The following is a 15,120-nucleotide window of genomic DNA, read 5'->3' on the forward strand; positions in this document are numbered from 1 at the left end:
AGTCTCAGAGAACACTGAGGTGTGTTCCTTCTAACTCTGGCTGGTTCTTCCCACGTCGGGGGAAATGCCATTCTTGCCACCTCAGCCAGGACAGTCTTCACGCGCTCCCTGTCCTGGTGTGGGCGGGCTGCCTCCACAAAGTCCCACAGATCCGGGTGGCTTGTAAGCAGTGCCCTGTCTCTGACAGTTCTGGAGGCTGCATGCTGGAGATCAGGGTGACAGCACGGTTGGGTTCTGGTGGGAGCGCACTGTCATCTTGCTGTGCCCTCACATGGTGGGAAGAGGGTGGGGGAGCTTGCTGGGGTCCCTTTTATAAAGGCCCTGATCCCATTCATGAGAGCTGTACCCTCATGACCTAATCACCCCAAAGACCCCACCTCCTAATACCATCACCTTGGGGGTTAGGATTTCAGCATGTGAATTTTGGGGGGACACAGACATTCAGTCCTTGGCACCCAGCGCTCATCACACAGACTTGCGCCGTCACTGTCCCCAGCACCTCCCACTTCCGTTCTCACCTCAGCCCATGCCAATGGGGCTTCTGCCTTCCTGCTCCCCTGAATCTGCTCTTGTCAGGGTCACTGACGACCACCTAGTCACTAGGTCAGTGGGACCTTCTCTTTCCTCCTCTTCCTTGGCATCATTAGCTCTGGACGGAGCTGGCCCTCTGTCCTGGAAATGCTCTCTGCTCCTGGCATCCGTGTCTTTGGGATCTCCGGATTTTCCTCCTTCCCACAACTCTCTTTCTCAGGCTCCTTTGGTGGCCCGTCTCCCCTGCCACCATCCGAATGTCTGTCGGAGCCGCAGGCTTGCCCTCTGCTCTCCGCCCTCCCCTGAGATCTCTCTAAGTCCTTTGTCCCTTGACCCTGGAGCGTGTATCTCTGACCCTGACCTCTGCACTGGGCTGCGGACGTGTGACTCTGACTGCCTACCTATGATCTCCCCTTGAATGCCCAACAGTCTCAGCAAGCTTCCTTTGATTCAGGCCCACGCTGTTTTTCTCCATCATTGCCTCCTCTTACAACGGCTCTGTGATCCAACTAGTTGTCTAAGCTAAAATCTTAGGAGTTACGTTGATTTCTCTCCTTTCTTTTCACCTTTGCAGTCTTGCCATCAGCACATCCTGCTGGTTCTATCCTTAACGCATGTCCTGCTCGGTCTCCTCCTCGCACCTCTTTGCTGCCTCTTGGCGCAGTCCACCATCCCCCTGTCTGCTCTGGCTGGACGGCGTGGCCTCCCTACAGTGGTGGCCAGAGGCAGCTTTCACATCGGGCTATGCGTTTCCTCCGCTTCAGCATGCTGCTGTATCGAGCGGCCCCCAAGCCCAGCTGGACCCGGTGCCGCTCAGCCCCGGGCCTCGATTCCCCTCACCGCCCACCACCCCACGGCCCTGTCCCTGCAGCCCGCTGGCCTTGTCCGTCCTCAGCCTGTTTGTATTTATTTGCTGTTCCTTCTCTAGAATGTTCTTCCTGGACCCCTGCTGATGCTCCAACTGTCTTTGTCCGGAGAGGCCGTCCTTGACCTCCTACCACCCTTCCAGGTGCCCTCCAGCCCCCTCGCCTGCTTTACTTTTATAGCGCTCATCCCTACCTGGCCCTGTGTTGCATTCGTATTTCATTTGTCTCCTGTCCTGGAAGTCCGTGAGGGTGGGGGCTTTATCTGGCTTGGTCATCACGGCCTCCCGGCCTATCCCAGTACCTGGCACGCAGTAGTGGGTCAGTAAATCTTCAGTGAGGAAAGAGGAGAAGAGCCATCCGTCCAGGGGCCTGGCCTGGGAATGGGGGTGTTGGGCAGAGTGCAGTGTAATAAGGACGGAGCTGGAGCGTGCTGGGGCGTGGAAGAGGGAGGGCAGGGGAAGGCTCTGGCCGATAAGCAGGTAGCACCGAGAGACACGGTGAGGAAGAATGTTCCAGACAGAGACACGCCTCCAGGGAGAAAAGAGGACTGACTCACGCCCCTCATGCCATGCCGGGAGGGGGAGAAGGGCGCCAGAGGGCACAGAGGTGACAAGCGGGGTGGGAGGCGAAGGGCGAGGAGACCCAGAGGATGCCGCCTGTGGCGTGGGCCCCTGGGGGGCAGGGTGGTGAAGTGGGGCAGGGGCGGTAGGGGAACTAGTGCTAGTTTAGACACCGGGAGGTGGGCTGGAGTCTACACAGGGGAGTTTTTCAGGGCTCCCTGGTCCGGCCCAGAAGGAAAGGCCACCGCATGTGTCCTCTTGCATGGGATGTCGAGACACTGGATCGGGGGGCCCCGAAAAACCGCTGGCTGCAGGGGGGGAGGAGGGGCAAAAGGCTTTGCCCCTGACCCCCCATCCCCCACCCCGTGCCAGGAATGACACCCCAGTGAAGTTCACACCGGGAGCAGATTAATCACAGGACTATCAGGGTTGCGTTCCCAACATCGGGCTTTTTTAGCTTCCATCTCTGATACTTCAAATACCTCTGCAGATTCCCGTGCACAGACGGGGAACTGGTGGCCCAGAGAGAGCCAGCATCTAGTCAAGGGTCCGAGCCAGGTCTCTCCAGCCCCCGCCCCGGGGAGGGGAGCATCTCCCCTTGGCAGCTGTGACCTGTAGTCACTGACAGCCGAGCCCTTCTCGCTTCTCTCTGTACCTATTTGGGAAGACACTGCAGTCCTTTGAATTGTCAGGCTGCAATTTGCAGACTCTGTATTCGGTGCGTTTGCTCTGACGGGTAGCGTGCTGTCTCGAGATGGCACCTGTTCTCGCTCTGAAATAGCGCTGAGCTCCCTGAAGGGGAGGGGGCTGCTCACCGAGAACCTCCCCCTACCAACTGTGGCTTGTCAGAATCAGGGAGAGGGAGTGCACTGCCGCGACAGAAGAACATGGGTTTGGGCTCTTGAAAGCCCTGGGAAAGCCCTTTCCAGCGCCCCCATTTACTAGCTGAATGACTTTGGGCAAGTTGCTTTACCGCTTGCAGTCTGAGTCTTGGGTACAAAATGGGGAAACAATGCCTGCCTCATAGGGCTGTTGGGAGGATTAAACAAGACAAAGTTAAAGAGTTCAGTATCAGGCTGCCATGGACGGTTGTGCAGGGTGGGCACTGCACAAAGATACCTAGCCGGCAGGTCACTCTCACTTGATAAGCCATGTGACTGGCACGTGGCCTAATTCATCTGGAGAAAAAGGTACTTTTTCCTAATTTGCACAGAGGTGTCATACCCTCACCGGGTTCCTACCCAGTGTGGAATAAATAAACCACTCTGTGGTCCCCTGAGACTCTGCACCAGGTTCGAGAGGAGCCCAGGGCTGCCAATCGCTGAGGTGGGGCTGCTTCCCTGCTTGCTGGGCTGGTGGAAGCTCTTGCAGGATGTCGGGACCTCCCTGGGCTCCTGTTCTCTTGAACACCATCAGCACCTGGGGAGGAAAGGCAGTGTTAGCTGGTGTTAGCTGAATGCAAGGGCCTTATCTTGTACTGGCCAGTGGTGCTGGGGCTCAAAGTACGGTAAAGACGCCATGGCCCCGACGAAGCTCTGGAGGGGGTTCAGGCCAACAGGAGAGCCCGCTGAGGGACAGGCTTGCAGAGAAAGGCTGGCAGGGATGCACGCGGGCCCCTGGGCACGCTGAAATGAGGCCTCCGCAGCCTGCAAAGCCAGAGCCCAAGTCTGGGGAGGAGGAGGGCTGTCGTGGTCACCTCTGCCGTTGTCTTCTCCCTTAGGGGAGGCTGTCACCCACTGGTCAGGCAGCCGGGGCTGCCCCCCACTCCGCAGTCCCTGAGGGCACTGAGATGGGGCAGGACGGACACAGCTTGGTGCCAGTCCCGGATGTGGCTGCCGGAAGCCAAGTGGCATCTGAGATGCTGCTGGGCTGACCGGCTCAGACTATTTATACCTGTGAGGTGCCAAATGTGATACCGAGCCCCTCGCCTCTGAGCTGGGCAGAGATCACCTTTCCAGAACTGGAAGAAGAGACAGTGACTAACTCACCTTGAGAGGCTAATGGAGTTGAGAAGGTGGGAGAAATTGCTTTTCTCAGTCTTATAGCAGGTTAAGGGGAAGCTTGAGCTGTTTCGAGGGAGATCTAGGACTTCAATAAAAGGGCATTTATTGGTGATTTCCAATAACGCAAAAATCATAACCCCATTACAGAAAACATAAAAATACAGAAAAGTATTTTTAAAAATCGTTCATGGTCCCATTACTCAAAGAAGCCCACTGTTAGTGCCTTGTTACGGCCTTTCCCTTTGCCCCGGGCTTTCACATATGTATGTCCCATTCCTTTGGGAGATCACAGCGTTGTAACTTGCATTTTCCACTCAGCACTGTCATGCGAGCATCTTCCCATGTCATTCCACAAAGAAACCGGAAGCCTCATTTTTGACATCTGCATAGAAGTCTGTGTCCAGGTCAAACAAGGATTACCACGGCTTTTCCCAGAATGCAGGACGCAGGTGTCCTGTCAGGAGCAGAATGCGGGGGCAGGCTTGGCAGCCCTTGTTACAACTCATTTCCCCAAATTAGGTATCTTTAGAGACTGGGACGGAGCAGGGCAGCCCAGAGAAGCAGAGCCCAGGTCGGATGGGGACGTCAGCAAGAGCTATTAGCTCCATTTTCAGCTGGGAAAACGAGGCCTGTCGCCCTAGGCAGGGCGTGGTTTTGATGGCTTGGCTGGGGTACCACGTGGAGTGTTTTCAGGGTGGCTGGGCTTTGTCATAGTCATGCCTTGTGAGACACACAGACCCGTGGGAGTCATTGCCAGGAAAGAAGAGGGTTTTATACCCACAGATGCCCAGAGACAGGAGGCACACCACACCATTGGGGAGCACCCGGGTGGGGGGGGTGGTCAGGAGCAGAGGGAGTGACGGGAAAAAGTGGGCAAGAGCCTCTACTGTGGTTTCTGTGGAAGAAACAGGTGAGACAGGTACACAGAATTGGGAGTCATCAGTCTGAATAATTTCACTGGGCTCCGGGGCATAAAGGCTGCCCCTAGTTGTCTGGTACCTGGCCCTGGGATGATTAGGGCAGGGGGAAAGAGGCCCCCCCCATGGGAGGTGGTGGTGGTGGGGGGGGTTTGTGAGCTCTGGATTGGTTTGTTTGCATAAGAAAGGTGCTCACAGGTGGTTACCATCTCAAGGAATTGGCTAGCCCTGGGAGGGACAGTCTCCCCAGGGTCAACAAGGCCCAGATGTTAAGGCCTCAGAAACACAGTTTATCCGTGGGTCTGCAGCAGAGATGGGTGATCAGGGACATGCCCGCGTCCAGGCAGAACACAGCACGGGCTCTAGCCGCAGGGTGGCGGGGAGGGGCTTACTGGTAGCCTCGGAAGAAGGATGCCAGCCAATGAGACGGCAGAGAAACTTCCTGAGGGTACTTGTGCCTGTCCCAGCTCTGCCGTCAGCCGGCCGAGGAGCCATAAGCAAGTCGCTGACTCTCGGGCAACTCTTGCCCTTTAATGGCAGGAGAAAGGAGCAAGAAAGGAATGAACATTTCTTGGGCACTTGCTGTGCGCCGGGCACTGTCCTGGGACTTTCTCCGAATTTCTCATCAATATCTTCTCTCAACCCTGTCACACATGAACTGCACTTTTTGTGTGTGTGGATTTTACAGATGAAGAAAGTAAGGCTCACAAAAGTGATGGGCCTAGGGTGGCTTATGGGGGGTAGGGAAGGACTGTGACCCCGTTCTGAAAGCCTGTCCACCGAATAGCCACCAAACACACGGCACAAGACCATTTGGAATCACTGTACCTCCCAGTTCCCTGTATGGGTGAGGTTGGGGATTCAGGAGAGAGGGAGACCGAGGGGAGGCTGCCAGAGGTAAGGCGGGGAGGGCCTTATGGAGACATTGGAGGGGCTGCCTGATGGCAGGGCGGTGCTGCCTGGTCTTCGCGAGTTTCTTCCTCGTCTTTGTGGATCATCCATCTACAGTCATATTCTGGCTTGGTTAGCGAGTGGGAAACACTGAGGGATCATATTGTAGTGCTGCGTGGGCCCTTGGCTATCACGTAGTTCAAACAGATTATTTCAAGGAGGAGAAAGAAGAGGCCCAGAGCAGGCAAGCGATTGACCAAAGTCACACAGCTGGCTTAGCGGCATAACAAAGATGTGTCTGCAAGACTCCCAGCCCCCTGAGACCACTGGGTTAAGTCTCTCCTAAATAGCAACAGCACCGTATGAATCTGGAGCTTTTCTTTGTAGCAGCCTGAGATCATGGATTCAGAGGACCCAGTCGATTCCAAAGGACTTAGTGCCAGTGGTTCTGGTTGCAAACGATGATCTTTGTGATAAGACACCAGACCTCACTTATTGTTGTGTGACTGGAAGATGATGTGAGTTACAGCCAAGGTCATGGACTTTTCTGGTGGCCTCATCCCTTGTTCTTAATTGTAGGTAACAGAATCCGTTGAGCTAGTGAAAGCAGAAAGGGATTTATTTAGGGGAAAGAATATAATATACAATAATAAATATAATGTATTTATATATAAATATAATATGAGGGTGTGGTGCCACTGCAGTTTATATATAATATATAATAATAAATAACATATAATAATAAATGCAGTATATTTACATAGAAATATAATCATGAGGGTGCTGCTACCACTGCAGTTTCCAGGAACCATGCCGCTTCTGCCACATTGGGCACCAGCAAAACAGTGCCTGGGGCCGCGTCATTCTTTACCTATTATAACAGCTCTGAATCAGTCTCATGTAAATGCTTCTGATTGGTTGAACCTAAATTGCATCCACACCCTAGCTGCAAGGGAGTCTGGGAAATGTAGTTTTTAGCTTTCCAGCATCCGCAGTACAAAAGGTACAGAGGTAACAAAGACAGAATCCCGGTGTTTGAGATATTCACAACACCGTTTGGGAGGGAAAACAGATACATAAACAGACTGTTATAATACAATGTTATTTGCTCTAATTAACGACGTGGATGGAACTAGAGGGTATTATGCTAAGTGAAATAAGTCCATCAGAGAAAGACAAGTATCATATGATCTCACTGATAATGAGGCATTTGAGAAACAAGACAGAGGATCATAGGGGAAGGGAGGGAAGAATGAAACAAGACGAAACCAGAGGGGGAGACAAACCATAAGAGACTCTTAATCTCAGGAAACAACCTGAGGGTTGCTGGAGTGGAGGGGGTGGGAGGGATGGGGTGGCTGGGTGATGGACATTGGGGAGGGTATGTGCTATGGTGAGCGCTGTGAATTACGTAAGACTGATGAATCACAGACCTGTACCCCTGAAACAAATAATGCATTATATGTTGATTTAAAAAAATGTTATATTTGCTTTTAATTAAGAGACAAAGTAAGAGGGACCCCAGAAGTGAGGGTCAGAGAAGGCTTCGCAGAAGTGGGGGCATTTGAGCTGGGTACTGAAGGATCAATTTGGGTTTGCCAGATGAGAAAGACAGACAAAGGAGTTCCAAAACACGGGGAAACAGAAAAAGGTGAGTGTGATATTTTGGGAATCCACAATGCCTAGTTCTTAGGAATTCTGCTTCAATTCTTTCACGACATGAAAACAAGGAGCCAATTTCATTTTGTCAACAGGAGCCAATTTATTGTATAAAATGTTTTAATATTTAAAAATATTACTTAAAAGTACTGAAAAATATAACTTTAACCCTTAACCATTAAATTATATGAAAATTAAGAACAAATATTTTAAAATATATAATTTGAAGAGTTAAATATGATACTATATACGAAAGTTATTTAAATACAGACATTTTTTTTTAAACTCTTTTATTTTTTTTTATTTTTATTTTTTTAAAGATTTTATTCATTTATTTTGACAGAGAGAGACACAGCGAGAGAGGGAACACAAGCAGGGGGAGTGGGAGAGGGAGAAGCAGGCTTCCCGCCGAGCAGGGAGCCCGATGCGGGGCTCGATCCCAGGATTCTGGGATCATGACCTGAGCCGAAGGCAGACGCTTAACGACTGAGCCACCCAGGCGCCCCTAAATACAGACATTTTAAGAAGAAGCCACTTTATTGGGTAAAATGCCTTTCTGTGTGTAAAGCAGTACATCCATGACACAGAAATGAGACGTGTGAGAACACATGGGAAGTAGCCACCCCCACGTGTCGGGAAGGTTTCTGGGAAGTGCTCGAGGAATGATTTTATTTTAAATCCTCAGTCATGGCCCACAGGGCCCAGGAGAAGCCCTGGGTACCACTCCCACTTCTGATTCGCCAGAGCCACCTGTCGCCAGGGCACTGACCCCGCATTTAGAGTGGCTCAACCCTGCAGGCTTCTGGATTCTCTGGTGTTGAGCTGTTCCAGGATCCAATCCCCCAGCCTTTTCTGAGCAACCTCCAGAGAGAGAGGCTGCGAGGACAGGCCCCATCCTGCCTCCGTGGCTGAGCTCAGCAGTGAACGGCTATATTTTATGTCTGTGGGAACCCTCCACCCACCAGCCACCGGGCAGGTACTCTTCCCTCTCTGGGCAGGTGGGAACTTCAGGTGTGAGAGGGGGCAGCTTTAAAGGTCTCCTCACCCAGTGGCTGTGGGAGGCCACAGGGCCCTTTTCAGGGGACACCAGCTGTCCTTATAGGTGAGTAGCCTCGAGTCAAAGTGCAGGCTCACGTCCCAGCTTTGCCATCTACCATCTACGTGGCTCTGGGCGAGTGAGTGAACTCCAGAGCTCATTCCAGATGCTCATGCTGATCACTTACCCCGTAGGCTAGTTCTAAAGATGAAAAGTGGATGCATCCACAGCAAGCACTTGGCCTGAGGTAAGAGCTCAGCAAGCACTGGCTGGAACTGGATTCTGCGTGGAGCTGCAGAAGGGACCCTGAGGTGGCTCTGGCATGCGTGGAGCCAGCCGGTGTTGGGAAGGGCTTGGGCTCCCCTGTGGTGGGACCCAGCCCAAGCCTGGCCCGGTCCTACTGCTCATGGGGCCTGAGCTCCATCTCCTTAGCCTCAGCTTTCTCAGCTGCCAAATGGGGAGAAAGAAATGTCAGCCTCACCTAGGCACAGCATGAGCATGAGGGTCAAGTGAGCTACTGACTTGTAGAAAAAGCAGCAGCTCTTAGCTGTGCTCTTGTCCCAAGGGGAGGAGAAAGGGGCAGGAAAGGGTTGAAAGTGCTGCCTCACCAGAAGCTCGAGAATGAGACCATGCCCGGGGCATCCTCCCCCTTCCCTTCTCTTTTGCAGCCACTAATTTGGAACCAAACCTGCTTCTGAATGTCATGATTTGCTGAGATGAGTTCATGCCTTGTAAAGGCTTACAATCCTGGGGTAGTGGGGTGCTGGGAGTAATCAACCACCCAGTGATCAAGCCAGAGGGCCCCAGCAGTCCTGGGGGCCCCCCGCCATCTGCTGGGGTGGGGCTGGTGTGCTCTGTTAATTTGACCAGGATTGACCCGCCCGCACCAAGAGCCCCACAGTCCCCCCACAAAGTCTGGCTGGCTTCTTCGCGTAGTAACCTCTGTCCCTGTTGGTTCCCAGGTACTTTGAATTTTACGAGGGCCCGTTTGAATATAACTCCACGAGATGCCTGGAGCTGAGGCACGAAATCTTGGAAGTGAAGGTGCTGTCCATGTGAGTGTGGCTGGGGTGGGTGGTGGGCACCTGGGATGGGGCAGGACCCCACAGAGTGAGAATGACAGGCAGGACCCGGGGGGTGGAGGGGGAGGCGGGTGGTAGGGGCACGGACCCCACAGAGCGAGAATGAGATCTCCTTCCCCCGGGCCTCCGGCATTTGGAGAGCAGGGATAATTGTGCATTCTATGAAAAAAAGGCCAAGTTTGCAAGGTCACCTCTGGTGACTCAGGGGATTCAGTCCCTGTCTCAATTACCAGTCTCCGAGACATCGTCCCTGGGCTCCTCCTGTATGGAAGCCAAAGAGAGCACGGGAGCATCTTACCTGAAATTCAGGACTCCGAGTGGAGGGTTAAGCAGTGCCCTCTTGCTATTGCCTTTTCAACATTTTATAGTCATTAGTTAAAAACTTTTTAATTATTTAAATGATGCAGCATTCAAGTGGTACAAAAAGGCGTATAGTGAAAATTCCCCTCACAGCCCCTCGGTCCTCCTCAGAGGCACCCCAGGTGTCCTTGTGCATCTCCCCAGGGAGTCTGCATCAACCAGCACCTGTGTACGGATATGCTTTATTTATTTATTTTTTTTCACAAATCACAGAAGAACTGTACTTTCTGCTCCTCACTCAACAGTACTACACCTATGGCTCTTTTACAACCTATGGGAGAAAAAGCACATTACACGCTGCACATTTCAGTGAGTGGGAGCTTCCGCCAGCCTTCTCTCCCACATGGGGCCACCACGAATTCATCACCCGCTGAGAGGAACGTTGTTGTGCTCATCAGGGCATTTGGTTTCAAGTAAAATTCATATGTATTTGCAAACAGTCCTATCTGGACGTGGAAGGACTATAGTTTATTCAGACTCAGGTGGTGTTGGGGGCTCTTGTGGACTCATGGGCCCCCGACACAATGCTGGGATCACGGTCCGTGGCCCCCAGGCAGCAGCCGCTGAGCCTTTCGCCATTTGACACGATTCCCATGCAGTGTGGGTCATAGACGGAGCATGGGCCTGGGGGGCTGGCAGACCTGGGATCTTACCAGCTCTGCATCTTTATACAAATTACTTAACCTCTCTGAGCCTTTCCTTACCTATAAAAATTGGGACACTGTTACCTAGCTCTTACAGGTCACCACAAGACTAGTTGAAATAAGGTATGTGAGAGCAGATAGCCCTGCAGTCCACGCCCACAGTAGCACACATAATAGGTGCTCCGTCAGTGCTCATATGCCTCCCTCCCTTTTCTTCCCCTTCTGGACCCACCCCCAGGGGCAGTAGCTGCAGCAGGTTTTCGGGGCTGTCATTCAGAATCCAGAAGTTTAGTAGCTGCAGGGAAGCTCCCAGGACGCGTCCAGCTGGGGCTAGCTGCGTTATGGTCCCTGTACTAACCAAAGGGCTCTGCACCCTCTCTAGAGGTAAACGCGGGAGGCAGCTCACCCTCCCATCAACCCCACCCAGTCCTGCGCTGAGCGCACACCGTGCACCGTGGTCCCTGCCCTCGTGGAGCTCACAGCCCAGCAGGGAAGCAGACAGTAATACCTACTTACCCTAGGGACACAAGGGGATGGCAGGGAACTGGGCTTGGGCTGGGGCGGGGAGGGGGTTGTCAGGCAAAGCTTCTCTGAGGAAGGGATGCTGGCGCTCCTGTTGGAAGGGCGGTAAGGAGGGAAGTAGGCCAGGAAGGTTCCAAACTGAGGGAACAGTCTGTGCAAAGGCCCTGTGCCGGGAAGAAGCCTGCTGTGTCCCCGCTCTGAAGGGTCAGGGCAGCTTGCATGCCAGTGTGTGTGGGGTGGGGGGACACGGGAGCCATGTTGCTGAAGGGGCAGACGGGGGCCCGACCTGGTGAGGCCATGCAGTGCGAACCGGGATTCAGATTCTGTCACTGTCTGAGGGCCGCGGGAACCCGTGGGAAGACTTTAAGCAGGTGGCGGTGGCGCGTGTGTGATGTGATCGGTGAGGAGTTGGGATTTAGTGGCAAACGTGGCCATCCGGACCTCAGGCACGAGCCAAATTCATCAGCTCCTAAGCAGAGCTCCTTTGTCTTTTCTCGGAATTCAAAGACCTCGGGCCCTTAAATGTGCCATTCTGGAAAGCCAGGGCTTGTTAACAGCATGCCTTAGTGTCCTCAGAGGTAAATAAACTCGTTTTAAATTATAAAATGCAGATAGTTTCTTCATGGTCACCTCAGAGTCTAGACCCGAAGATCTGAGAGACCCCGGTGGGCCATCGTTCTCGGTGACTTCCCGTTCCTCTAGCCGCGCACTGCCTCTGTGTTCGAGTTAGCCCCTCTGTGAGCTGGCGAGAGCCGCCATAACCAAGCACCACAGGCCGGGCACTTTGGTAGATCCCACAGCTCCGGAGGCGGGCGGTCTGAGATCGAGGTGCCGACAGGGTTGGCTGAGGAGGCCTCTCTGCTTGGCTTGCCGATGGCCGCCTTCTCCCTCCGTCTTCACATGGACTTCCTTCTGTACCTCTGTCCTCGTTTCCTCTTCTAATAAGGACATCCGTCATACTGGATGCGGGCCCACCCTAATGGCCTCATTTCAGCTTAACCACCTCCTTAAAGACCTTGTCTCCGAAGAGTCACATTCTGAGATCTTAGAGGTTAGGATCGCAACATAGGAGTTTTGAGGGCGAGACGATTCAGCCCCTAACAGTCCTTATCCCAGCTTCCACCCGGGCCCTGCATCACAATGTTGTGGGTGGGGTGAGGAACCTCACCTTTCCCATGATCGGTGCCCACCTTTGTCCCTCGTCAGGGACGCATGTTTGGTGCTCTGCACGTTAGGCTTGAGCTCTCCTCTCTGCCTTGAGGCATCCACTCGTCTCCTGAGCTGAGCAGCTGTCCCAGCTGGTGATCCCTGGGCCTTGCGCCACCCTGTGTCCTTCACCTCCACGAGGTCCCCAGACCCTGGGAGTCTGGGCCCTGGTGGCCCTGGGGCTGTGAGAGGAGAGGAAAGGCTGAGGCTCTTTGCGGGGCACGGGCATGAGGCTGACGTCTCCTTTCCTGGGCCCGCAAGCTGAAGCTTGGTGGGACCTCCAGGGCTGACATCAGAGATCCCGGAGGCCGGCCTCGGACTCGAATGGTCCTAGCATCATCCGGGTACCTGCGGGCCTCACTGTGCTCTGGCCCAGGGCCATGAGCGCTGCTCCCAGTGGAGACTCTGAGTCATGGGGAAAGGTTAAGTTGCCATCTGTGTGTGGAGGGGGCTGCGCGGCTGGGCTGTGAGGCCCTTAAGGCGTAAGAATGTCAGCCTGCATTCTGAGGAGACAGGGAGGGGTGTGATTCATCTGGGAATGATTCTGATCCAAAATTGCTGCAAACACTGGTAGAAACCAGTTAGTCGGAAAATTCCCACATGGAGAAGACCTTGGTCCCTGACGATGGCAGACGCAGGAGGAGTTACTCTGTGCTGATTTATTATGAAAGGCATCATCACTAATACTTGTACAAATTATTTATTTGAAGGTAGTCATTCTCGAGTCTCTTGGTTTTGGAGCCAGTTCCTGCCACCAGGTGGGGGTGGTGTCTGGGACGTCACCCTGGGGCCTCTCCTGCAGCCCCTTCCCCATCTTTCTGGGGTAGGGAGGCCTGTGCTGCACCCAGGAACAGAGGCTGGGAGGCCCCTTCGTGCCCAGGCGTCTCTGAACCCCCGAGTGTGAGCCTGCATGGTCTCAGGACGTGGGCAGGGCACATATAGGAGAGCTGGGTGGAAACAGAGGAGGCCAGCGGAGGAACGGGGGAGAAAGAACAGAGATGGTCACGATCACCTCCTTATCCTCACCATCTGTTGCCATGGCAGGAAAAATCAAGTAGGATCGAGAAGCTGGTAATAATAAAAAGCCACAGTCCCCTGCCCCACACCTTCGCCCTGCAGCCTGCTCCTTTGGACTCTGGCTGTTTCTTCCGGTCATTACCTCCACACCTCTCAGTAACACGCACCTGCTGTTATTTCTCAACTTACTGCCGCATGCACTGACGTCCTGCCTTGGTGGGTGAGGATTCAGCCCCCTTATGCCACCCCCACCCCCTCCCCACTCTTCTGGGTTGGGGGATAGTGCTGTTTTTAGGTCTTCTGTCTATAGATTGCCTGAGTAACTTATTTCTGGTTCTACCAAATACTGGCAGTATCTCTTGAGCCTGTACTTTGTAAGATGGGGCTATTAAAATCATCCCTATGTTTTGGTTCCAGTCGTCCGTGTATTTACCTTTAAAAGGTCATTCTATTGGTACCCATAACAAGCCTTTTTTGGGGGTTTCCTCTCTAGGTTGACTCTAAAATTTAAAGAACAGAAAATAGTGATTCTCCTTCCTTTCTTGTACATCCTCCCCCTCCCCCTTTTTTTCCTGGAGCTTCTACTCATCTTTTCCCTCTTGAACTCTTTGTCTCTATTATGCCCTATTTCGGGTTTCTGCTTGCCTCTCCAACCAGCCTTCCCCTCAGAGTTTCTCTTTATCCTTGTGCTCCAGTGTGGACAGCCTGCTCTCTTGCTGGGCCAGATGCCAATGTCCTGGGAACTTCCCTTCCCTGCCTCCTTTGCTTGGATTCAGTTTTGTGGAGAACCCATAGCTACTTCTTGTTTACGCCTTCATTTTGCTTCTACCCATCTTCTAGTCATTTCCAAATGATTGGTAGGAGGTCAGGTTTTGAGTTCTATGTCTAAATGACTTAATTCTTCCCTTATACCTGATTGTTGGTTTGGTGGGGTTGGAATTTTAGGAGAAAATCATTTCCCCCCCGAACGTGCTGAAGACTTCCCCCATCGCCTTCTAGTGTCCAGGGCGATGGGAGCATGATGCCATCTGCTTCTTTGGAGGCGACCTGTTTTCTTCTCTCTGGAGTGTTTCCGGATCCTGTGGTTCTGAAATGTCTGGATGATATGCTTCAGGATAGACGGCTGTTGGACCTCTTCATCCGGGGCTCATGTCCAAACTCTTGAACGTTCTTTTGGATTTTTAAAATATTGCCTAGGGCGCCTGGGTGGCTCAGTTGTTAAGCATCTGCCTTCGGCTCAGGTCATGATCCCAGGGTCCTGGGATCGAGCGCCTCATCAGGCTCCCTGCTCCGCGGGAAGCCTGCTTCTCCCTCTCCCACTCCCCCTGCTTGTGTTCCCTCTCTCGCTGTGTCTCTCTCTGTCAAATAAATAAGTAAAATTTTTTAAAATAAAATAAAATAAAATATTTCCTTCTCTCCATTCCTCTCTACTTCCTCTTTCTGGTCCTTCTAAGGGTTGTCCACCGGACCTTCTGGATCACTCATGTAGCGCTCCCTGTTTGATGCCATTTTTTCTGTCTCTGCCCATTGCTTCCACTTTCTGAGAAAAGTCCTTGACTTCATTTTCCAGTTCTTTTAACGAACTTGTTCCCACCCCAGAGCTCTTTCTTTGTCCTCAGAGCAATCTATTCCTATCTTTAAGGATGTCATGTCTTTTAGACTCTCTGGAGACACTAAGTAGAGTATTTTAAAGTTGTATTTGGTTCCTCCAATATTTTTCTCTAAAGATTTTATTTATTTATTTGAGAGAGAGAACACAAACCGGGAAGAGAGGCAGAGGGAGAGGGAGAAGCAGACTCCTCGCTGAGCAGGGAGCCCACCCCCCC

The 15,120-nt window shown here is 52.7% G+C and overlaps 1 protein-coding gene across 2 annotated transcripts in view; it reads left to right on the plus strand.

The window, feature by feature from the left end:
* The window catches only part of ST8SIA5 (ST8 alpha-N-acetyl-neuraminide alpha-2,8-sialyltransferase 5), a 50,978-nt gene that overhangs the window by 23,310 nt on the left and 12,548 nt on the right, over positions 1-15,120 (plus strand). For both annotated transcript variants that reach the window (XM_081801293.1, XM_081801294.1), the window contains one exon: positions 9,426-9,518. In XM_081801293.1, coding sequence (XP_081657419.1) covers positions 9,426-9,518 — 93 coding nt within the window. The remainder of the gene's footprint in view (positions 1-9,425; positions 9,519-15,120) is intronic.

The sequence above is a fragment of the Leptonychotes weddellii genome, chromosome 13, assembly GCF_054177405.1.
Source record: "Leptonychotes weddellii isolate Sample4059 chromosome 13, ASM5417740v2, whole genome shotgun sequence".
NCBI classification, from domain to species: Eukaryota; Metazoa; Chordata; class Mammalia; order Carnivora; family Phocidae; genus Leptonychotes; species Leptonychotes weddellii.